This window comes from Schistocerca cancellata, chromosome 8 (assembly GCF_023864275.1).
Source record: "Schistocerca cancellata isolate TAMUIC-IGC-003103 chromosome 8, iqSchCanc2.1, whole genome shotgun sequence".
NCBI classification, from domain to species: Eukaryota; Metazoa; Arthropoda; class Insecta; order Orthoptera; family Acrididae; genus Schistocerca; species Schistocerca cancellata.
The window spans coordinates 328,629,973-328,655,757 of NC_064633.1; the positions used below are offsets into that span (position 1 = coordinate 328,629,973).

Consider the following 25,785-nt stretch of genomic DNA (forward strand, 5'->3'; position numbering starts at 1 on the left):
TGCCAGATATCTGTCGGATTCGACTCCAAACAACTGATGAGGGAGTGAAGGTATTAGGCCCGATTCACACTGGGATACTGGTGACGGTCACCAGCGACGATCACCGACAGAGATACGTTCGTTTGAACTGGAGCATTCAAACCGGAACGCTACACTGCTTCACACTGTGACGCAACAGTGACTCACCCTCACCACATGTGATGGATAAGGCCACTGTGTTGACAGCAGTCACCGCTGTACATGCATTGGTTTGAATTGATATGTTCACATTGGAACACTGATCACAGACACAGCGCTGCAGACTTGTCAACTGTACAGGCAGTCATTTCTGAGACAGTGACGTGAAATATTCATTGAAAATTATACTGTACACACTGTACTCATGAGTTTAGATTTGATTAACACGGAAGAATTTGTAAGAAAAGTAGAAAGCCGTCCTGCTATTTGGGATGTGAGAAGCGATGACTATAGCAACAAACGGATGAAAACGAGTGCGTGGCAAGAAATTATAACGAAGTTTGTGCCTGATTTCAATGAGAAGAGCATGGATAAGAAAAACAAAATTAGTAAGTTGTATGTTCTTTTATCAAATTTAATACCTTATTTTTCGAACTATAAAAGGCTAGAGAAATTTAGTTGCTACCGCTGTACTGGTCCATTTCACTAACTAGTTAGTTGGCAATACCTGCGGTGGCGGACACCAGTGACCCGAGAGTGTTCACCACAGTCACCAGTGACCATCACTGGCAACCGTCACCAGTGTCCCAGTGTGAAACGGGCCTTAAAGGACCTGATAAAGAAATCTCAGCTTGCCCTCTTGCTATCGCGTATGATCCGACGGCATCGCGCACGTAATTGCCTATGGCGGATACAGTTGGCCAACGTGGATGATGGCGGAAAACGTGAAGAGCACGTCTCCGCTTGTGTATTGCGGTATGACACGCCTGGTTCCACCAAGTAACTGGGGGCGCCAGGGCAAAGTGGAGGTACGAGGTACTGAACGTTCCGCGGCTGTAAGAATAACGTCCGTAACATGAGTGACGTGATCACCGATGCAAGGAAATTGACTGTCATCGAATGTTGCTAGTGGGGGGAAAAGTGTCCAGTCGGCTTGAAAAATCTTCCAGCGTCTTGGGTGCATAGATGGCAGTTGTGGCTGCAATCGAAGGACACATGGAAAATGGTCAAAAAAATGGCTCTGAGCGCTATGGGACTCAACTACTGTGGTCATCAGTCCCCTAGAACTTAGAAATACTTAAACCTAACTAACCTAAGGACATCACACACATCCATGCCCGAGGCAGGATTCGAACCTGCGACCGTAGCAGCAGCGCGGCTCCGGACTGGAGCGCCTAGAACCGCACGGCCACCTCGGCCGGCGAAAATGGTCACTCGAGTGTGTATCAGCAAGAGAAAACCCTTCAAAGCGCCGAGATAGCCGACTAGTACCGAACAAAAGGACCAGATGAGAGTAGGTTGACGTGGAGGCAGACAAAAATGTAGGTTCCGCAGTGTTCAGACAAACAAGATCCGCTTGGTGGAAGAGGTCAAGCAATAGGGAGCCTCTCAGACAAGGACGCGGAAATCCCCAAAGCAGGTGGTGGGCGATGAAGTCCCCAGTCAGCAAACAGGCAGGTGGAAACTGACCAAGGAGATGAAGGAGATCTGCTCTTGCCATTGGTGTGGACGATGAAATGTATATGGTACAAATAGAGGTGAATCCAGAAAGGGAAAGATGTACAGCAACCGCTTGGAAGGGACTGTGTAAGAGGATTTAGTGATAATGGAATGTATCATGGAGAAGAATCGTAAGTCACCTGCGTGCCAGAACGCCAGCAACAGAGGCGAGATCACACTGGACTGATTGGAGATGAGTGAAGACAAAGCGATCATGGGGACGAATCTTTGTTTCCTGAAGACAGAAGACGACTGGGGAGTAGGATTGTAAGGGGATCGACAGTCCATCCCGATTGGAGCGAATTCCGTGGATATTCCTGTGGATAATTGACATATGATGGACGAAAAAAGGAAAAATTTTTTGGAAGTCTGGAGTCCGATTTTGGGGCCCAAGATTTAGCAGCAGCCGATGAAGCTTGAACCTTACAGTGAGCGGGTGATAGTTGGGAGGTTGAATAGGCGATCTTTGGGCCGGCCGATCTGACGACCGTAGCGCTTAAGATGAGATTGCAAGTCTGCATGGCTACCTCCTTAGTAGGTCGCGGAGAGGCGAGAACAGTGCTATATTTACCCGTGGGGAGCACAGTGGGCGTTTTACTGGCGAATAACCTACGAAGCAGCGAAGGTAGACCTCTTTTCATTCACTCGGATTTCCTGAATAATTCATTCTTCTATAAAAATGAGGCAATCTCTAGAGGAAGCAGCGTGGTTGTCCATACAGTTGATGCAACGAGGGGGTGGGGATGGACAATCCCTGCCATAGGTAATGCATTTGGCCATATGGTATGATTAATCCTCTGACACTGATAACCACGCTTAGGGTTGGGCATGTAAGTGCGAACTTAAATTATACTACTTTAATATTCGATGGAAGTTGAGCTCTGTTAAATGTCAAGAAGAAGAGAGAGTGGGTCGGAACCTATTACTTTTCAACCCTTTTCATTATTCGATGTACGGCTGTCACTCCCTGATCAGACAGGTAATTTTGAATGTCCTTATTTCATAATCCGTCGAGTGATCTTGTATAAACCACCCCGTGCAATGAGTTTGAAGTATGGTGCACTTCCCCCCGGACAGAGAAGCTGTGTAGCAGTGTAGTTAGAAGCAATTTTTGTGCCTGGAGGCACTGTCTGTTTGCAACAACAAACTGTCATTTCGTACCAGGAACAAGACTTCACAGGACCTGCAGTTGCGTCGACACCTTTCTGAATAATGGAAGGGTTAATTTTTGAGAAGTCTCGACCATTGTCAGACAGAGAATCAACTACGTACTTTGCCACTGATGGAAGAATTTTCTGTGGCTGAGACTCATCTAGCTTTCTCTTGTGGGCAGAAGTTGTAGAAGTAGAAGAAACCATTGTGAAAGTACCCCCCATGATTACTGGTGTCTCTGATGGAGTGCTCCTTCCTAGTGGGGGCCCTCTCTGAGGGCACTCCCGCCTTATGTGATTATCCACACCTCAGTCACACCTCCCGAGAAACGGAGGGAGGGACCAGTCGACATGTTCAGGAGGTACCAGCTCGAGTAATAACCCCTCCCTAGGCCTGGCCTTTACCAGGGGGTATGTACCTGTCCTACTTGTCAACTCGGGGTGGGGAATTACGCGCTACCCTGCCACCGCTTACTTATGGGTTGGCCTTCAGACACGCACAGGGAGGAAAGAAAGAAAAAGGGAGGAACAAAGAAATGGAAAAAAGAGAAGAATTCTCAAACGCTGCAATGGAGAAGAAGGCAGATAAGGACAGATACTTTACATTGTAGAGATAAGAGAAGAGAAACCAATTCATTCATTCACAACCGTCAGAGGGAAAAAGAGATGATAAAGGGCAGGGGGGGGGGGGGGAGGGAGGTGAAGGATTAGTGACAGGGAAGGATATGGAAAGGGAAGGTATGCAACCTAGAAAGGAAAGAGAGTTGCACAAGCTCGGTGTCCCGTGCTCGCCACACACGTATCCACAAAAGAGTTTTGGATCCCCTGTGGGGTTGTTCTTACTTAGAGGTGGCCGATTTTATGCATTTAATATATTATATGGCTTGGTTCCCTTTTATAATGTTTAAGAGAAAAGAGTGCGAATGTTCTGAACGGTAATTTCGTTCTTATTGGTACCTCGTATGTGTCATTGGATCTGTGTCCATAGGTCTAAGGGCAATTAAACGAGAATGAGTCAGACAGGGAAAAAATAAGAAAAGTTGTTATTATTTCAAAAGTAATCACCATAACCGGTAATACATTTATTCCACTGTGAAGCACGACGGTCTCACGGAAACACGGTTACGTTCGGAAACATCATTGTACCCAGTCATGCACCTTTTCGTCCGAATTGACAGTCACTGATGCCTTTCTTCAGGACTCCAAAAACATGTAAAACGGATGAAGAGGCATCAGGACTGCATAGAAGATGTCTAAGGCCTTCCCAGCGAAACTTTTGCTGCGTTCTCGAAACAATACTGCAACATGTGAGCTGGCCCTCATGATACGAAAAATTGTTTCAAGTACCATACTGAAGTTTCGCTGGAATCTCTTACTCGTTCTCCAGAGGCACTATATATTTAATGGTTTATACTAAGGATTTGTTGCTATTGGTACAGCGTCTGGTCTAGTGCAGGATCAGGACATGGATGTGCCCTGTGATGTAATCCTGACTGCCTTCCCAATCTATCAGTCCTGTTGTGATCCGACTACACAGTGGCACAGCTGCAGCAGCAAATGTTCGCAACCCAAAGGGCCCCAGATCCAATGCTGTTCCACAAACTACTATTGGTTCAAATGGCTCTGAGCTCTATGGGACTTAACATCTGAGGTCATCAGTCCCCTAGAACTTAGAACTACTTAAACCTAACCTATCTAACCTAAGGACATCACGCACGTCCATGCCCGAGGCAGGATTCGAACCTGCGACCGTAGCAGTCGCGCGGTTCCGGACTGAAGCGTCTAGAACCCCTCGGCCACCGCGGCCGGCCCACAAACTACTATTCTCTTAGGCAATTGGGCTGCCTTCTTGCAGACATGACTATCTGTATAGCATACATATAGGGTGTTACAAAAAGGTACGGCCAAACTTTCAGGAAACATTCCTCACACACACAGAAAGAAAATATGTTATGTTGACATGTGTCCGGAAACGCTTACTTTCCATGTTAGAGCTCATTTTATTACTTCTCTTCAAATCAAATTAATCATGGAATGGAAACACACAGCAACAGAACGTACCAGCGTGACTTCAAACACTTTGGTACACGAAATGTTCAAAATGTCCTATACACACACACACACACACACACACACACACACACACACACACATATATATATATATATATATATATATATATATATATATATATGTGTGTGTGTGTGTGTGTGTGTGTGTGTGTGTGTGTGTGTATTATTTTTATTTTTTAGCCCTTTTAATCAATAACAACACGTACACTTGCATTTCATAAAGTGCTAGCAGTTAAACTTGCAGCAGCAGTGGAATCTTGGAACTGTCATCTGTACCGCGCATTTAAATTGATATCAATTTGCTAGTATTGGCTACACGATTGACAAAGTGGTAGCAGACCAAAGCTGGAAACGGGCAGTTTGATGGGATGTCAAATAAGGAAATTGGTAAAAATAGTTCCACGACGGCATACGACAGCACGTACGCCACATACGCCACAATTTCACCACATATATATCTCAAATATATTACAATTACGCTACGCACACACCTCAATTACACAACTAACACTTCACTTTTACGTCCCAAATGCGTCGTACATACACATACGCCACACATACATAATGCATACGCTAGAGAAAGATACATCGGCAGTATAAAATAGCGATGTCATAGCATAGTCTGTATAAAAGTTAGCCGAAATTCGCTAAATTTGGAAACCAGTAAATTGACAATTTGGTAGGATGCCACCTCTGTAAACTGGTAAAATTAGCTGTAAAATTGGAAAATTAGTAGAATAAACCAAACTAGTTGAAAACTTTATGCGGATACGTATCTGTACTGTATACTGTGTAAATCCATTGATTCTTGTGCTGGCCAGTGTGGCCGAGTGGTTCTAGGCGCTAGAGTCTGGAACCGCGAGACCGCTACGGTCGCAGGTTCGAATCCTGCCTCGGGCATGGATGTGTGTGATGTCCTTAGGTTAGTTAGGTTTAAGTAGTTCTAAGTTCTAGGGGACTGATGACCTCTGATGTTAAGTCCCATAGTGCTTAGAGCCATTTGAAGCATTTGAACCATTGATTCTTGCAGTAAAAGATGCATGCAGTATACGTAATTAACTGCCTGACGCCAAATGTGGGTCTACGTCCAGCATCAAGCAAGCAAGGGTTAATCACAGCAGCTGTCACGAAGTAGCCCGTTCTTGAAAGTATTCGAACAGACTGCATTATTTATCAGTCTTCCACTGTTGCACTTATCGAAAAGCTGTAGGGCTTCACTGCTCTTTGGCAATTTGGTCTCAGTTCTAGGTCCGTGCTCTATAGTAAAAGGATTACGGTGTGGGTATTTATTACAAGAAATTAATTTTTTATTGTTATTCCAGTTCAGTCCCTGTAGTGAGAGCTAGTGTTTAAAAACTGGTGAAGTAAGTTACTTTGGCAACGGTGTGTGTGGGACGTCATAACACATTCCCCCAAAATGCTGGAAAATATTAACGATAGGTACTTTGGCTTTACAGTGTGTGTGAACCCTACAGAAATGTTAGTCCTCTGGGAGAAAAGAGAGAGAGAGAGACAGAGTATGTGTGTGTGTGTGTGTGTGTATGTGTGTGTGTGTGTGTGTGTGTGTGTGTGTGTGTGTGTGTGTGTGTGACTAAATCTAAAGTTGGTAACCGATATTAGCACCATTATTGCCTTCTGTACCTAGCAGCAAATACTGGAGATTTTCTGTAAGCACTCCACAAGTACTGAGATAAGTAACGCAGTTTCATTAAATAATTGGATGTCTTGAATATGCATTAGCGATCGTGTACGGTGGAGTATTTGTTCGATGTAACATCTTCATTAGGCAGCGCGCAATTTTGCTGTCTGTACCAACATTCATTTCTATCGAGTTGGTGGTCGCCAAGTGTACTGAGTAGGTACTTCTGCAAGCCCCAGCCTTTCAAAACAAACATTCCGTCTACTGCCGTGGCCGGCCGCGGTGTCCGAGCGGTTTTGCCCGGAACCGCGCGACTGCTATGGTCCCAAGCTCGAATCCTGCCTCGGCCATGGATTTGTGTGATGACCTTAGGTTAGTTAGGTTTAAGTAGTTCCTAGTTCTAGGGGCTGATGACCTTAGATGTTAAGTCCCATAGTGCTCATTTGAACCTTTTGAACTACTGCCGTGTGTGTAGGCCAGTGCCTGTTCGTGTTACATAGTATTAATGCAGCAGGAGAAAAGTATTGTTTTTATCATAATACCGTCGAGCAATGTTACCTGCCCGATAAGCCGAGGGCCTTAATGCGCTGCTTGCTGGACTCGGATAGGCGCGCCGGCCCTGGATCGAATCCGCCCGGTGGATTACCGACGTTGGCCGGTGTGCCGGCCAGTCTAGATGTGGTTTTTAGGCGGTTTCCCACATCCCGCTAGGTGAATACCGGTCTGGTCCCCACGTTCCGCCTCAGTTATGCAACTCGCAGACATCTGGACATGTTTGCTCTATTCCATGGATTACACTAGATGCAGATAGCTGTGGTACACCAATTCTGTCCTGGGGGTACAGGGTGGCGGCAGGACGTGCATTGGGCCACCCCTTAAAACTGACCTTGCCAAATAAGATTCTAACCGTGCAGACCCTGGGCAACTGTAGGATGAGGCACCAGCAAACGAAGAAGAAAAAGAACCATCGAGCAGTGTTATTTCGTAGGTCTAAAGAGGACAAAAGAGCCGGCGTTTATCAAATGCAAGCTATTATTTAGCTGCCTACACTTTTAATTATTAACGATGAAATCGAGAAACTGTTATATCATGCCCTGCAGCAGATGGTTGTTGTATTTATGTGTGTTAAGCTTCGATTTATAATTACAGTGTGTACCTTACACATAAGAGAAATTAGAAACCGTCCTGTTGCACTATACAACATCTTGTCCATCGCATTTAGAGCAATGTAACCATCCGCTCTTAAGCAAGTTCAGATGTGAATAGACCTTTGTAAAACAGTTTTTTTATTGTTTGTCCCTTAATGAAGCAAACGGTCTCGACTGCGATATTTTCGACTAGTATTCCAGTGTATGGCCGTTCGCAGTTAGTAGGGGTGAGCTAAGTATCACCTTCCCAGAGGCTTTCTTTGCTAGTGTTAAGAGTGAGGACAAAATGTAGTAAAGTTGTTGTCTCCAAGACAGTAACTATGGGGACCCTAAGATGTAATTGCCTAAAGGAATCAATGAGTTAAGCAGACTTAACATACGCGATCGCTAAAGCCTATTGACAACACCCAAACATAGGCAGTTCGGAAATTCCAGTTACAAACTAACAGAACTTTGTAGAGGGGAAGGAGTACACAACATTTTGAATAGGAACCCATGTCTGGAAACACTATTTCCGTTCTACCGCAGTTTGCACTGAGATATTTAACTCGTCCACTTCTGCTTGAGGAAGTGAATTAGGCGTGACGCAGGGCAATTATTACGTAACAATTCGAAAGGAAACGTAACGAAACATCCATTTATCACTTGAGCATATTTGATTGTATTAACACCTAAACATTAAGCGTTACATTGTTACAAACCAAAAAGAACCTAGCATTCTGTATGTACAGAACAGTACAGTTACATTACAACAGGGGCTCGATATGGCCACCACTAACGTTGTTACAGACGTTGTACTACGAAGCATGTTCTGGTACACACTCTCCACCCCATCTGGTGTCTCTTCAGTCTCTAGTGTAGCGGCCAGAACTCGTGGCAGCATACCTTCTGCTGTCTCTACAGGAGTCTCGTAAATTAAACTTTGCATACGGCCCCGCCATAGGAGCTAAATCCGGCAATCACGGTGGTCACGTGGTTAGACCACTTCGGCCTAGCCATCTTTCATCATATCGTGTGTTGATATGTCTCCGAATCCCTTGTGGGAAGTGAAGTGTTGCACCATCATGATGAAACCACATTTCCCGACGGACATTCATTGGGACAGCTTCAAAGAACGAGTCCAATACGTTTTGTAGGAAGATCAAGCAGCTCTGAGATTTTTCTCTTTTCCTCAGCAGGCTTTGGCGCGAAACACATCTAGATTGAAACAGTCGTAGAATGGAAATGGTACGTTTCCGGACATGGGCTCCTATTCAAAATATTATGTATTCACTACGGTCTAAAAGTCCTAGGAGTTTATAACGGCAGCTTCCGAACACACTCTTTAATGAAATGCATTACATAGTATAAATATTTGTGCAGTGCTTACAGAAAATCTTCAGTACTTTGCAGCTAGAGCCAAAAGGCATTAATCACGCTAATATTGGCTACCATTTTTAGGTTCAGTCACACGTACGCGGACACCTGCACGCCCCCACCCCATATATATATATATATATATATATATATATATATATGTGTGTGTGTGTGTGTGTGTGTGTGTGTGTGTGTATGTGTGTGTGTGGGCGTGCGGGTGTCCGCTAATTTTACTTTTCAGATTTGGGGTCCTATCAAATTGTCAGTTTACCAATTTCCAGATTTAGAACTACTCGTCTAACATTTTTTTAGAGGATGCTACGACATCATTATTTTATACTATCAAAATACCTTATGATGGTGTCTGTACAACATATGTATGGTGTATGTGTGGCGTATGCAGGGTGCAAATGTGGCGTATTTATGATGTGGCGTAACTATGGCACAGTTGTGGTGTATGTGGGGTTGGCTCAAATGGCTCTGAGCACTATGGGATTTAACATCTGAGGTCATCGGTCCCCTAGAACTTAGGACTACTTAAACCTAACTAACCTAAGGACATCACACACGTCCGTGCCCGAGGCAGGATTCGAACCTGCGACCACAGCGGTCGCGCAGTTCCAGACTGTAGCGCCTAGAACCGCTCGTCCGCAACGGCCGGACGTATATGCGGTAACTGTGGCGTATGTGGTATATGTGCCACTGTACGCCGTCACGACGCCATTTTACCAATTATACAGCCAGTTTAACAGTTTCCCAATTTGAATTCCAACCAAACTGCCAGTTTCCCACCAATATCCAGAAGTGTTGTCCTACACTTTGTCAATCATGCAACTAGTACTACCAGTTCTTGTAGTAATTTAAAAGTCTGCTGCAGCTCGACGAAATGGCGATATATATATATATATATATATATATATATATATATATATATATAGTTTATCGCCATTTCGTCGAGCTGCAGCAGACTATATATATATATAAAAGAGTTCTTATTCGTCTGAGTATGCGAGATACTTGCCTGTTACAACACTGCAGCGTGTATTATAGAAAATAACAGTTGCCAGAGAGTTATGCGTTGGTATCGACAATTTAGTAGCACTGATTGTCTCTGTTAACAGAAAAATACAGGTCTCCCAAGTGTACCAGATGTAACAGTCGAGAGTGGAACGGGAAACTTTCTACGTATTCCAAAAAAATCAGCTGTCCGTGCAAGCCATAGGCTTGGTATACCGCATACAAATGTGTGGGAGATTTTGCAGTAAGACGGACACCCCCTCGTTGGAACATCGATGTTTGTCGCCATCTGAATGAGGAACTGGGTTGATCGTACCGGTGAAGGTAACTGTTCCCTTGGCCATACAGGTCGTCTGACTTAATGCCTTGTGAATTTTTCCTTTGGGAGTACATGAAGGACTGAAACAACTCGGAGAACGAAAAATTCTTCAGTAATGGCCATTCACAGAATGTTACTACGTAAGGTACGGAACGAAATTTATTACAGCTGGACATGTGTCGTGTGGCCAGAGTGGCAGTCGTAGAACATTTGTAGTGTGCAATATGCAAAATTGCTGAGTTTATAGTTCTCTTCACGCCTCAATCATATTCGTATATGAAATACCTTGGAAAAATTAGAGCTTTGAAAACGAATGAATCATTTATGGTAACCCTGTATGTAGGTGGAATTTGTTTAGTTCATTGCTGAGATCTATATGACAACGTGAAAAGCCAGCCACGTTGTGAGTCGAGACCGAGATAAGGAATAAAACTAACAAAAGGCGAAAGTTCGATGTTTACTAGTGTGTACAGATGGCTTTGGATGGGGAGAGAGCGGAGCAATGATAAGATTAGTACAGGGAGAGACGAAAATAGACGACTGCATGAAGCCACGGATTGGGAAACGAAAACAAAGTCACCGTTTTTGGTCGGTGTAACGAGACTTTAACTTGCGACTGCGCAGCATCTAACAGCCCATATCCGCTAAACAAATAAACAAGACATGCGTGATGATAGCTGTAAGATTACGTGTTACATAACAGCGCCTGTGGCTGGTATCGACAAATATTAGCGGTAGCGACAGCAGGCGGTCGTCAGCAGAGGCACATCAGCAGAACACCGACATGGAGCTGCAGGGCAAGGTGGCCATCGTTACGGGGGGAGCTTCAGGCATCGGCCTCGAGATGGTCAAGCACCTCCTCCAGGCGGGACTCAAGGTGAGTGGGTGGCCACATCTGGCACTGACTGCTCGAGATGAACCGTCGGGATCAGTCAGGAGATAGCACGCTGTTACTCTTTACGAACCACACCACCTCGAACGACTAAAACGGAAGAAAAATGATTTTAAAATACGGAGATGTGTTTGTTCTGCCTTCCATCCAGATCATTTAGCTGTAATGTTCTGCATTTGGGCGCATTCGACGTTAGACGATTAATGAGTCTAGAGATTTCAGAGCACAACAGCGTGTACCGGACGCTTTTTGACTAGCCGATGCACAAGAGTCAAAAGCTGAGGCATTGTTTACCAAAAAAATAAACATCGGGTTTAAATAGTGTATTGTAGACAGTACTTGTTGTTGCAGTTATTGCTGTCTTCAGCCCGAGGACTGGTTTAATGCAGCTCTCTACGCTATGCTACCCTGTCCAAGCCTCTTCATCCCCGAATAGCTACTGCAATCAAAGTTCATTTTAACCTCCTTACTGTATTGATCCTTGGTTTCCCTCCACGATTTTACCCCGCCTGCCTCTCCCCTCCTCCTCACCATTACTTAATTGGCGATTCTTTTCATATCTCAAGCTGTGTCCTATCGATCTATTTCGTCTTTGGTCAAGTTGTGCCATAGTTTTCTTTTTACTGCAGTTCTATTAAGTGCCTCCTCTATTCATCTAATCTTCACCATTTTTCTATAGCAACACATTTCAAAAGTGTCTATTATCTTTTTGCTTGAACTGCTAATCGTCCATCTTCCACTTTCATACAAGGCTACACTCTACGCAAGTATCTTCAGAGAAGGATTCCTCACTCTTACATTTATCCATGTTTCTCTTGACGGGACATCCACAACTGTCGATATTTATCATCAACAATAAGATCCGCTACGGCTGTTAAGTTGTATGTTATGTACCAGAGATACGCTATTTTAAAGTAGTTTAACCTTCTGTTATTCGACTTTTATGGAAACACATTTTGTTTACGAACATGAGGTTTTCTTGTAAGAATTTTAGTATAAGTTCTGTTTAGGTTTTTTAATGCTCACAATCTGAATAGGTGGCATGACCTCTTCATAACTTTGCAGGTGCACATGAAGATGAGAGACAGGTCCCGAAAACGTTTCTTATTTTCTCTCTTTTTTTTTAACTGGCTCTGACAGAATTGCATTGTCGTTGGCAAACCACGAAGTTTTTTTTGTTATTTTTTCTTTGTTCTAGATGGACTTTAATTCCTATTCCAAATTTTTCTTTTGTTTTCCTTTACTATCTACTCTGTGCGCAGATTGAATAACGCGTGAGATAGGCTAAAATCCACTCTCAGTCTCTTCTCAATCACTGCTTCCCTATTATGTCCAGCGACTTTATATTTGGAACCTGGCTGTATCAGTTGTAAATAATCTTTCGATCCTTTATTTTATCCTCGCTTCCTTCATTACTTCAAAGATTGTAGTCCAGCCAACATTGTCAAAAACTTTTTCTAAATCTAAAAATGCTATGAACGTAGGTTTCCTTTTCTCTCAACTGTAAGTTCTACTTACAGAACTATATTTTCCAAAATAGAAGTTGCCGTGTTCTTGTATATTCTTATATTCGTCATCGAAGTACATATGTGCAGCTTTAAGTTAAGTGATTGAAATAGGTCGGAACTGAACAGCTCATGCTATGGTCTAGATCATGTGACAGCTATCGGATTCGATAGTGGACTACCAGGTTGCGGATACACCGAAAAATGTTAGCCTTTTTTAGTGTGTACATTGTTCCATTCCACTGCGTTTTAATGACTTCTTTGTAACTCCACATTTGCACTTCTATGACGAACAAGGGAAGAACGTTCAACACAGCAGCTTGTAGTTCCGTAAATATGATTTACTTAATACTGCCTGAGTTATCACATATTGTTTGCAGCAAATGTTTAGCATCTTGGCAAATAACACCTCTTTTATGACTCTCGTGAATTTATCGGTCACAATTGTCTTAGGTGGTATTATTTCTTCAGCCACGCGTGCTTCTGTAGTCTTGATATTCGCTAAACTTCAAATATCGAATGTACACAAGTGTCGAGTGTAACAGATAAACAACCTAATGAGTGTTAGTGTGGACACATCTCACACATCTCCGCATTTTAGAATCATTTGTATTCTGTTTCATTCGTTCGAACTGCGGAACGTCCCTTGCTAAAACCGTTAGGTCCTCGTTGCCAGTTGATCTTTTTAAATACACATATTATCAGATTGTAGGACGTGATATGTTGGATTTATTGCAAATAAAAAGTTAGATTGGTGTGATGTTTAACTTTCAAAACTCCTTTTTGGTATCAGTTTCTAAATTTAGGATATTTCGAGAACAAAAGAAGCTAGGAAGGCAAATGGTCAAAAAGTTCCTCTCTTTAAGGCCTAGCCATTTTACACACAAAAAGTTGCTTTAACTGTCAAAGTGGCTTCCTTCGAGCGAAGCACTAAAGGCACGACATTTTGAGAATAAAACACGCTATAAAAGCCATTTTATAAATGTGTCTGTGGTAACACCTCAGCGTTGTCGCTGATCTAAGATGACTCCCGGTTCTCCCGCAGCTGTTAGCGCTTATCTGTGGAGGGCTGGGAACAGTCTCTGCTCGCTGTCAGGGAACTTCTTACGCCGACACGGCCGTAGAATGTCTCAAGTTATCACCTGCGAACCATGTTTCTTATATCGTGGCATCGGATGAAGCTCTCTCAAAAAACAGGACGACCATTAATTACATCTGTTTGTCTACATTCTTACGAAATTTGGACCAATTCGCACAAGCTTGAAAATTAGAAACGACGTACGTAAAAAAACTCACAAAATCGTGTTTTTTGCATGTAAAATGCGAATGAAATTAGATTTTTTGAAAGCGGGTTTTCAGTTTAATCGTAAGAATGCATTTTGTTTTACTTATCTTATTTCTTTTAAAACGTTTCCACTCATTCAGTTTGGTTAATAACAGATTTTCTGTACAACGTTTCGCTCAACTTTAAACCATCGTTTTCCGATAATGAGTAAAGACTATTCGATAAAATAATTCTTTTTGTCTGCATCCATTTATCTACCTTCGTGGAAAGTTTGAACTGATTCGTACAAGTACAGAAGTGGCGCGCTTCAAAGACCTCCCAGGGAAATGTGTTTTTTGCACGCAAAATCCAAGCGAAGCAAGACTTTTTTTTTCAAACGGTTAAAATTTCTCTTAGACTAAGGTCCGATTCACCGATGGACCAAATTTAAACCATCAGTCTCGCTCCAGTCAGGAGTTATTTAAGGGCTGCTGTTTTTGCACGTAAAATCTGAACGGTGCACATAAAAAAATGGTTCAAATGGCTCTGAGCACTATGGGACTTAACATCTGAGGTCATCAGTCCCCTAGAACTTAGAACTACTTAAACATAACTATCCTAAGGACGTCACACACATCCATGCCCGAGGCAGGATTCGAACCTGCGACCATAGCGGTCGCGCGGTTCCAGACTGAAGCGCCACACCGGCCGGCGGTGCACATAAAGATGGTGCCATTAGTTGCACATTAATTTTAGCCTAATTGACATCTTTTTAAAGGAATTAATCGAATCGGACAATTTTGCCGGTTCTTCGTTCAAACTTTGCTCTATAGGATGAGCCACAACTTCAATAAGACATGTTCGAGTAGCTGTCAAATGGCCGCTGGTCCGGATTAATCCAAAAACTTTTTACCTCATGTCCCTAATCAAGCAGGAACCACCAAGACCCCCCCCCCCCCACCCACCCACCAAATATGGTTCTGCCAGCTGCCTCCTTTTCAGATACGTTTGTTGCAGCGCTTGCGTTCTTTAACGATTTCTGGAACCGTTTAAGATTTTTTAATTCTGTTTTTACTCCGATTATTTGTGAAAAAATGTTCAGTAAATGACGAATGGTCTCTTTTGACAGCTATATAAATCACTGAGATATCAGTGTTATGAAATGCACCAACTCGGTGTTATGAAATGCACCAATAGTATTTTCTACTGCAAGTATCACAGTTCTGAAAGGGGCGAATTTAGCGGCGGTTCATTCTTCGACATGCGATTGCCAGCTTCGCAAAAATTACGATATTTGTAACTTATTTACCTCTCTGAATATGAATTCGATCGCTTCCTTATGTGGAAATTTGTGATTTCATATCCAGACAAGGAATACGTCGCATTGGATAAGGAGGAAAAGAGTTTAGCACATCTGAGATACCGGTTTGAAAGGGGAACAGAGGAAATTATGGTTTCATTCTGTCCTTATCATTCACCCGTATCGAGTGCTGGTTGGTGTGGAAAAAAAAGTAAATGTGGTTCACAAAACAAGAGAAACTGCTTCTTTATGGAGAATTGAAGGGACTTGAAGACAGTAGTTAAGTTGTACGCACAAATACTCCGTCAGGCGATGTCCAACAAGAACGTCAACTCGGGTAACTTGCCAAAGATTGTTATCGGAAGACGCCTGCAACGAGCGGAGCGAGTGGCGTGGATGTTCTCTTTCATATCCAGATTTTAGCTCCAGAGAAAGTGGGAGTGACTCTGGAATAAGGTGCGATATTTGCGTTTTGCTCGCAAAAAGTTTCCACTTGTATCATGTGTCGGATTAAAAGTGCCCACATTTCGGATAACAGTGGTTCACTTCGCCTTATAACAAGGATTTTGGGTAGTTGCGCGCCAACTGTGCGCAAACACTGCAGTTAACATTATTCATCCGGGCCTGAGGGCCAAGCCGCCTGAATTTCGATGAAATTTTAATTTCTCTTGAGGCTTACGCTGCATCCTAACCAGGAAACCGGAATTCTAATTATTGGACTGCGGAATGACCGATTAGGGATCACTCTCTGCTAAGATATTAAGTAATTTTGTCTCACAGGGCACAGGACGCTGAGCACTACAAGTCATGGCGAAATCTGCTCCTGTGGACTTTGAGCAGCAGTATAACGAATTAATTAGCTGCGTTGTTACCATTTATTTCATAAATGGAACGTACTCCTCAGACTAAATTTACATGGAACGCCCTTAAAAAATACTAAACCTTTGGTTCCATGCTAGTAAACAATACTAATGTACAGAGTATTTCTCAGCGAAAGGACGAGTAGATTAAGAGAGTGTAGTATGGACTCGAAATAATTGACATACAAAGATTCGAAAGCAAAAATCATCACTTACATTACTTATTGAACCATCAAAACCAGTTCGTGACTAACAGCGAAAAGAACAAAGGTAATCAGCTGGGTATACGGTGCATGAAGTATTACGTAACCCATCAAACCCCAAATTCGGTTGCAACTGAATTTTCGTAAAAACGATTCTACAACCGTCACTAGCGAGAGTTCACATTGCTCCTAACAACGGTGTTGCATCGCTACGGAGAAACCTAATTCAAAATCGATCTAATACCCATCCAAAAATTGCTACTTACTTGACCACAGAGCAACGACTGCTTGCTGCGACAGCACTTGTCAACTTCCCGTAAACTTCTCTCTAAAAATTCAAATTCCTCACCTCTGTTTACAAAGAGCGACAAACGATTTATAAAATAGCTCGAAAACAGATGTAAGATTAGCAGTGCTCTCAAAATGTTTAGGAAACTATCCTTGCAATTCTTTCAAGGTCACAGTGAATCCTTCAAATCTCGCATTTTCTTTAACGCCAGTGAGTTTAGGGAACTTGACTGTTTCGTCAGAGTGTGACCCTTCTACAAAGCCATTTTCTTTTTAAATGCATCCCCATCAAATCAAAAAAAAATTCCAAGTAAAATTCGAGGTCTACAATCCATTTCCGATGTCTAATGTTCTTTCCCGTGCTCTTTTTTCCTTTATGAATTCAACAATAGCGAGTTTTAAATCTTAAAATCGTTCCAGGCATGTCTCTTGACTTTACGAACGTACTTTGCAATAATACAGTGACGGAAAAAAACGTAACACCAGATGGAGTTGAACGATATAAACGAACGTTGGTAGACGTGTTTCTACATCTGAAAGTCTGACGTCTATTCAAATTTCGTGCCAGTCTCGTAAGAGGGGGACTATTAGCGCTGCTTTGGTGATGCAATTCAGATTTGCTTTAAATACACGCTGTACAGGTCGCGAGCTTTAGTTACCTTTGAGATTGGACGCGGTGAGTTGGTGTCAGTCTAGAATGCATTTGAGGCGACAAAGACGCCATTATCAACACCCCAGTGAGTTTGAACGAGGTCGTGTCATAGGGCTAGGAGAAGCTGACTGTCGCTTCTGCGACACCGCAGGAAGACTTGGCAGGAATGCAGCCACTGTACATGACTGCTGGAAGCGGTGATCACGAGAATGTACGTTCGCAAGAACACCAGGTTCCGGACTGCCACGTGGCGCTATCGCATCGTGTTCGGCGTATGGCTCTGGCGAGTAGTACTGCATCTGCAGCAGCAATGTGAGCTTCAGCTGGCACCATAGCGAACTGTAACAAATTGATTACTTTAAAAGCAATTGTGAGCCAGAAGCACTGTCGCGTGCATTCCACGGACCCCAAACCACCGCCATTTGCGACTTCAGCGGTATCAAGTGAGAGTGCATTGGAGGGCAGGATGGAATTCTGTTGTGTTTTCTGATGAATGTTCGTTTTGCCTCGGTCGCAGTGATGGCTGTGTGTTGGTTAGAACGAGGCCAGTTGACGGCCTGCAACCGATCTGTGTGCGTGCTAGATAAACTGAACATACGCCTGGTGTTATGGTCTGCGGTGCGATTTCGTATGACGGTAGGAGCACTCTCGTCGGTAGCCCACTCACCATGACTGCAAATCTGTGCGTCCGACTGGTGATTCGACCTATTGTGCTGCTATTTATGAACAGCATTTAAGGGGGTGTTTTCCAACAGGATAACGCTCGCCCCATACCGCTGATGTAACCCAATGTACTCTACATCGTGCCGATATGTTGCCTTGGCCTGCTAAATCCGCAGATCAGTCTTTGGGTGAGCACATACGGGATATCATCGGACGACCACTCCAGCACCACCCACAAACAGCATTAACCGTCCCTGTACTGGCTGACCAAGTAGAAGAGGCACTGCATTCCACAAGTTGACATCCGGCACCTGCACAAACACAAAGCATGCACGTTTGCATACTTGTGTTCATGATGGTTACAACGATTGTTAATGCATCAGCATTTCACACTTGCAATGACTTGTCTCGCACTTAAATTTTTCTGTGATGTTGCAATGTTAATTACTTAAATATGTTACCTGCACAAATGTATTCACGAAATTATTTTTTGATGTTATGACATTTTTCTGTCACTGTAGATAAAACACAGCAGCCTCTGGCTATACAGAGCCGCGCTGACTTGACGCCACCAGATCTGGCTTCGAAAATAACCTTAAACTGACTTCTCATGCTGCTACCTGAAAACTAAACCAAAGGCCTTCACCTGAATTTGCCTAGTTGCATGCAACTGTTATTATGCCCACATTCATTCAAAGCGAACAAGAATCCATGTTTAGGATAAGTGGTAACGGGTACATTTAGTACTGACTGTCAGTTCTGATTATGGTGAGAATAAAGACACATACATATAGCTCCCAGCGTGATCTTCCCCTCTGGAACGGAAAATAAGAGCATGAAAAATACTGACAGATGTAGGCAGAGAAAAGATACTCGCCGGGTTCCATGAGGCAAAACCACCAAAATGGTACGAGAGGAGGAACGGCTGACACCCTTCAGCTTCACCAGTAGATTAACGAGCGAGAAATCAGAAGACGAGTGGAATACAGTTGCTCTTTAAGGATGCGACACTACGACAGTAGATTCTTACTTCATAGAATTCCATTTAAGCGATGAAGGTACCTATACAAATCAGCGAAAGCTGAATGTAACAAATACACTGAAGTACCAGAGAAATTGGCATAGGCATGCGTATTCAAATACAGAGATATGTAAACAGGCAGATCGGTCGCTGCTGCTACAAAGGCAGATTATCAAGATTTAAGTGAATTTGAACGTGGTGCTACAGTCGGCGCACGAACGATGGGACACATCTCCGAGGTAGCGATGAAGTGGGGTGTTTGCCGTAGAACCATTCCACGAGTGTACCATGAGTATCAGGAATCCCGTAAAACATCAAATCTCTGACATCGCAGCAGCCGGAAAAGGATCCTGCAAGAAGGGGACCAACGGCGACTGAAGAGAATCGTTCAGCGTGACAAAAGTGCAACCCTTCAGCAAATTTCTGCATATTTCAATGCTGTCCCATAAACTAGTGTCAGCGTACGACCCATTGAAAGAAACAAAACCGATATGGGCTTCCGAAGCCGAAGGCCCACTCGCATACCTTGATGACTGCACGACACAAAGCTTTACGTCTCGCCTGGGCCGGCTAACACCGACATTGAACTGTTGATGACTGGAAACATGTTGCCTGGTCGAACGAGTCTCGTTTCAAATTGTATCAAGCTGATGGACGTGTACGGGTATGGAGACAACCTCATGAATACATGGACACTACTTGTCAGCAGGGGACTGTTCAAACTGGTGGAGCCTCTGTAATGGCGTGTGCAGTTGGAATGATATATGACCCCTGATCCGTGTATATACGACTCTCACAGGTGACACGTACGTAAGCATACCGTCTCATCATCTGCATCCATTCATGTCTATTGCGCATTTCGACGGACTTGGGCAATTCCAGCAGGACAATGCGATACCATACACATCCATAATTGCTACAGAATGCCTCCAGGAACACTCTTCTGAGTTTAAACACTTCCGCTGCCCACCAAACTCCTCAGACATGAACATCATTAAGCATACCTGGGACTCCTTGCAACGTGCTCTTCAGAAGAGATCTCCACCCCGTCGTACTCTTACGGATTTATGGACAGCCCTGCAGGATTCATGGTGTTAATTCCCTCCAGCATTACTTCAGACATTAGTCGTGTTGCGGTACTTCTACGTGCTCGCGGGGGCCCAACACGATATTAAGCCGCGAGGGGTCTTTGCAAAAGCTGTTCCAAGGTGAGGAGGACTCTTGCGGTCGTTGGCAAGACACTGGGTTGCTTGAGGATCTGTAAACATGGCTAGTGATGAGATGTTTTGGCTTCAAATGGCTCTGAACACAATGGCACTCAACATCTGAGGCCATCAGCCCCCTGTAACTGAGAACTACTTAAATCTACCTAGGGGCATCACATACATCCATGTCCGAGGCAGGATTTGAACCTGCGACCGTAACGGTCGCTCGGTTCCAGACTGAAGCGCCTGAGATGTTTTGGATTTCGGCCTTCTGCCAAGTCTTTCCGGAGTTATACTTTTAACTTTCTCGCGACTTAGAGATTATTCAACCACAAATGCGTCGACAATATGAGTTTGGCCTTACGCGGTCAACCCACTAACGTACAGCAGCATACTCCATTAGCAGCCCTCACGCTTCAGCGGTCGTTGTCATCACCTTCGGCTATGATTACTGCGGCCACGGTTAGACTGAAGATTGCGATGCACGCTTCCAATTTCAAGTCATGCTTCAGAGGGGAGAAAATGAGGCTTAACCTCGGTTTACAGCTGCGTTGGTGTTTCTGAGGTACCGTGGGAGTTACGTCAAGCCATGCATATTTTTGCTACAAGTCAAATTTTCTTTTCTGGTGAGTTTTAGTCATTAACCACTCATGATTTGATTAATTGGGGCTGTTATCTTATTCCGGTTGTGTACTGTTGTTGATGTCATGCTAATTTGACTCCTCTTCCACCACGGTTGAAATTATTACCCGGTTTTCTGTAAATTGTTTACCTGTCCAGTGTAACGCTGATGTCGACAAATTGTAATTTCGACAAATTGTAATTAATTATTCAGTTCACAAAACCATGTTTCAGTAGGCTTTTGATTCCATCCTGTTCATGAAGTTTTCTGATATTCTTAGATTATTCACGAACAAAATTAAAATGTTATCAGACCTAACCTTCTCCTTACTAGTTATTAGATTATCCATCTTACTGATTGCCTGAATTTTCTAATCAGGCGGTGTCTGGCCTCACAGAACACAGAGTCCTGGCAAACCTAAGGAAGATTCACCAGTTAACTTCGTCAACAGGTCTGCTCTTTTTTCTGCCAGAGCCTTGACGGAAAGGGATACCACAAAAATTGAACAGGTCTGTCAAATAGGGATTTGAGGTATAAAGATAACTAAATATTGTCGCGGCAGTAGTGTACTGTCAAGGTACACACATTGCTAATATACATAAGCAGCACTAACAAAACGGAAGTCGCTAAGAAATATACAGGGTGAGTCACCTAACATTACCGCTGGATATATTTCGTAAACCACATCAAATACTGACGAATCGATTCCACAGACCGAACGTGAGGAGAGGGGCTAGTGTAATTGGTTAATACAAACCATAAAAAAATGCACCGAAGTATGTTTTTTAACACAAACCTACGTTTTTTTAATGGAACACCGTTAGTTTTGTTAGCACATCTGAACATATAAACAAATACGTAATCAGTGCAGTTCGTTGCATTGTAAAATGTTAATTACATCCGGAGATATTGTAACCTAAAGTTGACGCTTGAGTACCACTCCTCCGCTGTTCGATCGTGTGTATCGGAGAGCACCGAATTGCGTAGGGATCCAAAGGGAACGGTGATGGACCTTAGGCACAGTAGAGACTGGAACAGCACATTACGTCCACATGCTAACAACTTTTTATTGGTCTTTTTCACTGACGCACATGTACATTACCATGAGGGGTGAGGTACACGTTCGACGGGCGTTTCATAGGACGTGGAGGACGCATAAATTGGCCAGCCCGTTCTCCTGATCTTACACCTACGGACTTCATTCTGTGGGGTGCGTTAAAGGAGAATGTGTACCGTGATGTGCCTACAACCCCAAAGGATATGAAAAAACGTATTGTGGCAGCCTGCAGCGACATTACACCAGATGTACTGCGGCGCGTACGACATTCATTACGCCAGAGATTGCAATTGTGTGCAGCAAATGATGTCCACCACATTGAACATCTATTGGCCTGACATGTCGGGACACACTCTAGTCCACTCCGAAACTGAAAACGGAAACCACGTGTGTACGTGTACCTCACCCCTCATGGTAATGTACATGTGCGTCAGTGAAAAAGACCAATAAAAAGTTGTTAGCATGTGGACGTAATGTGCTGTTCCAGTCTCTACTGTACCTAAGGTCCATCACCGTTCCCTTTGGATCCCTACGCAATTCGGTGCTCTCCGATACACACGATCGAACAGCGGAGGAGTGGTACTCAAGCGTCAACTTTAGGTTACAATATCTCCGGATGTAATTAACATTTTACAATGCAACAAACGTCACTGATTACTTATTTGTTTATATGTTCAGATGTGCTAACAAAACTAACGGGGTTCCATTTTAAAAAAAACGTAGGTTTGTGTTAAAAACATACTTCGGTGCATTTTTTTTTATGGTTTGTATTAACCAATTACACTAGCCCCTCTCCTCACGTTCGGTCTGTGGAATCGGTTCGTCAGTATTTGATGTGGTTTACGAAATATATCCAGCGGTAACGTTAGGTGACTCACCCTGTATAGTACAGCTGCTTAAAACTGCATTTACGTCATTAAGGAAAAAACGCTCACTGGCTGAGCCAGGTTGAACATCCGGGGCAGTGAGATGTGAACGTTTAGTGCGGGATTATTGGAGACTACCTGACTGGCCATTACTTCATAGAATGAAGCTTCACAGATGAAACACGCGCACAAATTCTTGCCGAAATACTACCGATCCTCCAAGAGGAAGTACCGTTTGAAAAATGTAGATGTACGTGGTCCCAACGCGGTGAGTGTCCGGTTCACTACTTGCCAAAATGATACGAGAGGAGCAACGGCTGACGCCTTTCAGCTTCACCAGTAGATTACCGAGCGAGAAATCTGAAGACGAGTGGAATACAGTTGCTCTGTTCTGATGGGACACTAGGACAGTAGGTTCTTTCTTCATAGAATTCCATTTAAGCGATAAAGTTACCTTTATAAATCAGCGAAATCTGAATGTAACAAATACACTGAAGTACCAAAAAAACTGGTATATGCATGAGTATTTAAATACAGATATTTAAACAGGCAGAATACGGCCCAGCGTTCGGCAACGCCTATGTAAGACAAGTGTCTGGCAGAGTTGTTAGATCGGTTACTGCTCCTACAATGGCGGGTTTTCAAGATTTATGTAAGTTTGAACGTGGTGTTATAGTCGGTGCACGAAGGATGGGACACAGCTTCTCCGAGGTAGCGATGAAGTGAAGAATTTCCCGTACGGCCATTTCATTAGTGTACCGTGAATATCAGAAATGCGGTCAAACGTCAAATCTCCGACACAGCTGCGGCCGGAAAAGGATCCTGCAAGAAGGGGACCAACGACAACTGAACAGAATCGTTCAACGTGACGGAAGTACAACCCTTCCGCAAACTGCTGCAGATTTAAATTCATCTAATGTCAGCGTGCGAACCAGTCAACGAAACATCATTGATATGGGCTTTCGGAGCCGAAGGCTCGCTCGTGTACCTTGATGACTGCACAACACAAAGCTTTACTCCTCGCCTGGGCCCGTCAACACCAACATTGTATTGTTGATGAGTGGAAACACGTTGCCTGGTCGGACGAGTCTCGTTTCAAAGTGTATCGAGCGGATGGAAGTGTACGGGTATGGAGACAACCTCATGAATCCATGGACCCTTCATGACAGCAGGGGACTGTTCAAGCTGGTGGAGCCTCTGTATTGGTATGGAGCGTGTGAAGTTTGAGTGATATATGACCCCTGATACGTGTATATACGACTCTGACAGGTGACACGTACGTTAGCATTCTGTCTGATCACCTGCATCCGTACCTGTCTTTTGTGCGTTCCGACGAACTTGGGTAACCCCAGCAGGACAATGAAACACCCCACACGTCTAGAATTGATACAGAATGGCTCCAGGAACACTCTTCTGAATTTAAACACTTACGCTGGCACGAAACTCCTCAGACATGAGCATTATTGAGCATATCTGGGATGCCTAACGTGTTGTTCATATGAAATCTCCATCCCTTGTAGTCTTACGGATTTATGGACAGCCCTGCAGGATTCATGATGTCAATTGCCTCCAGCACTACTTCAGACAATAGTTGAGTCCATGAAACGTAGTGTTGCGGCACTTCTGCTTGCTTGCGGGGGGCCTACACGATATTAGGCGGGTGTATCAGTCTCTTTGGCTCTTCGGTGTATTACATTTATTTACGATCAGGGTCAATTTCCAGAGCCTGTACATTTCCTCAGTTCTCTGTAGGTCATTCTGCAACAACCTAATCATCTACGAACAGTCTTAAAGAGTTTCCCGCGCTTTCTAATAGATTATTTATGCACTCTGTGAACAGAAATGGTCCTATCTTACTCCCTCGGGGTACTCTGGAAATCATATTTGCATTTGTCGACTTTATATCGTTAAGTTCTGTCTGCGAGTAAGTCTTGAATCCAGTGACAAGTCTGTTCCGATACTCTGTCAGCTTGTATTTTTTTCGCAAACTGGAATGCGGGGCGGTTTTAAACTCCTTCCTGAAGTCAATGAACACGGCATCAACCTACGCGTCGTTGTATGCAGCGCCGTGGATCTCATGGACGAAGAGAGAGGGCTGAGTTTCACGTGCAACTTGATGCACCAGTAAACAGCAGTGATTTTCGGCAGGCATTCGACAGACATTCTTCTTCCTCTGATGAACGTCTGCCGGTGTTTGTCTTTCGGCAGCCAACAAAACCAATAGCACGTTGGTCCTGTTTGGACGCACTTGGTAATAACGTCGCCGTACTTCACGCAGCATTTACTGCACCGACGTTGGAAATTCACGAAAGCCACAGTAATCTCGTGCCGAGACGAGAAAACTAATGGGATACCGATATGCACGTATACAGCTGGTTTTGTTACGCGAATACGAAGTATAAAAGGGCAGTGCGTTGGCTGGGCTGTCATTTGTACTGAGATCATTCACAGGAAAGGTGTCCGACTGATTATGGCCGCAGGACGGGAATTAACGGACTTTTAACGCAGAATAGTAGATGGATCTAGACGCATGGAACATTACATTTCGGAAATAGTTAGGGAATTCATTATTCCGAGACCCACAGTGCCAAGAGTGTGCCGAGAATACCAAATTTCAGGCATTACCTCTCACCACGGTCAATGCAGTGCCCGACAGTCTTCACTTAACGACCAAGGACAACGGATTTTGCGTAGAGTTGTCAGTTATGACAACACTTCGTGAAATAACCGCAGAAATCGATGTGAGACTAACGACGAACGTATCCAATAAGACAGTGCGGCGAAATTTGGGCTATGGCAGCAGGAGAGAGACGCGTGTGCCTTACTACCTGCGGAGCCTATCCTGAACTCATGATATGTCGTTTGGATCCTAGACGACTGGAAAACCGTGGTCTGGTCGAATGAGTCCAGATCTCAGTTGGTAAGAGTTGATAATAGACTTAGAGTGTGGCGCAGACCCCACGAAGCCATGGACCAAAGTTGTCAACAAGGACTGTGTAAGCTGGTGG

The 25,785-nt window shown here is 43.8% G+C and overlaps 2 protein-coding genes across 3 annotated transcripts in view; one reads left to right on the forward strand and one right to left on the reverse strand.

The window, feature by feature from the left end:
• LOC126095545 (uncharacterized) overlaps nt 1-25,785 on the reverse strand; it is a 471,749-nt gene that overhangs the window by 294,474 nt on the left and 151,490 nt on the right. The window lies entirely within an intron of this gene.
• Nucleotides 1-25,785, forward strand: part of LOC126094843 (15-hydroxyprostaglandin dehydrogenase [NAD(+)]-like) — a 152,539-nt gene that overhangs the window by 20,995 nt on the left and 105,759 nt on the right. Inside the window, exon 1 of one of the 2 annotated variants that reach the window (XM_049909446.1) lies at nt 11,083-11,256. The exons of the other annotated variant lie outside the window; for it this stretch is intronic. Within the exon in view, the coding sequence (XP_049765403.1) occupies nt 11,164-11,256 (93 nt within the window). The 5' untranslated portion in view covers nt 11,083-11,163. Of the gene's footprint in view, nt 1-11,082; nt 11,257-25,785 lie in introns of those variants that run through there. 2 annotated transcript variants of the gene reach the window in all.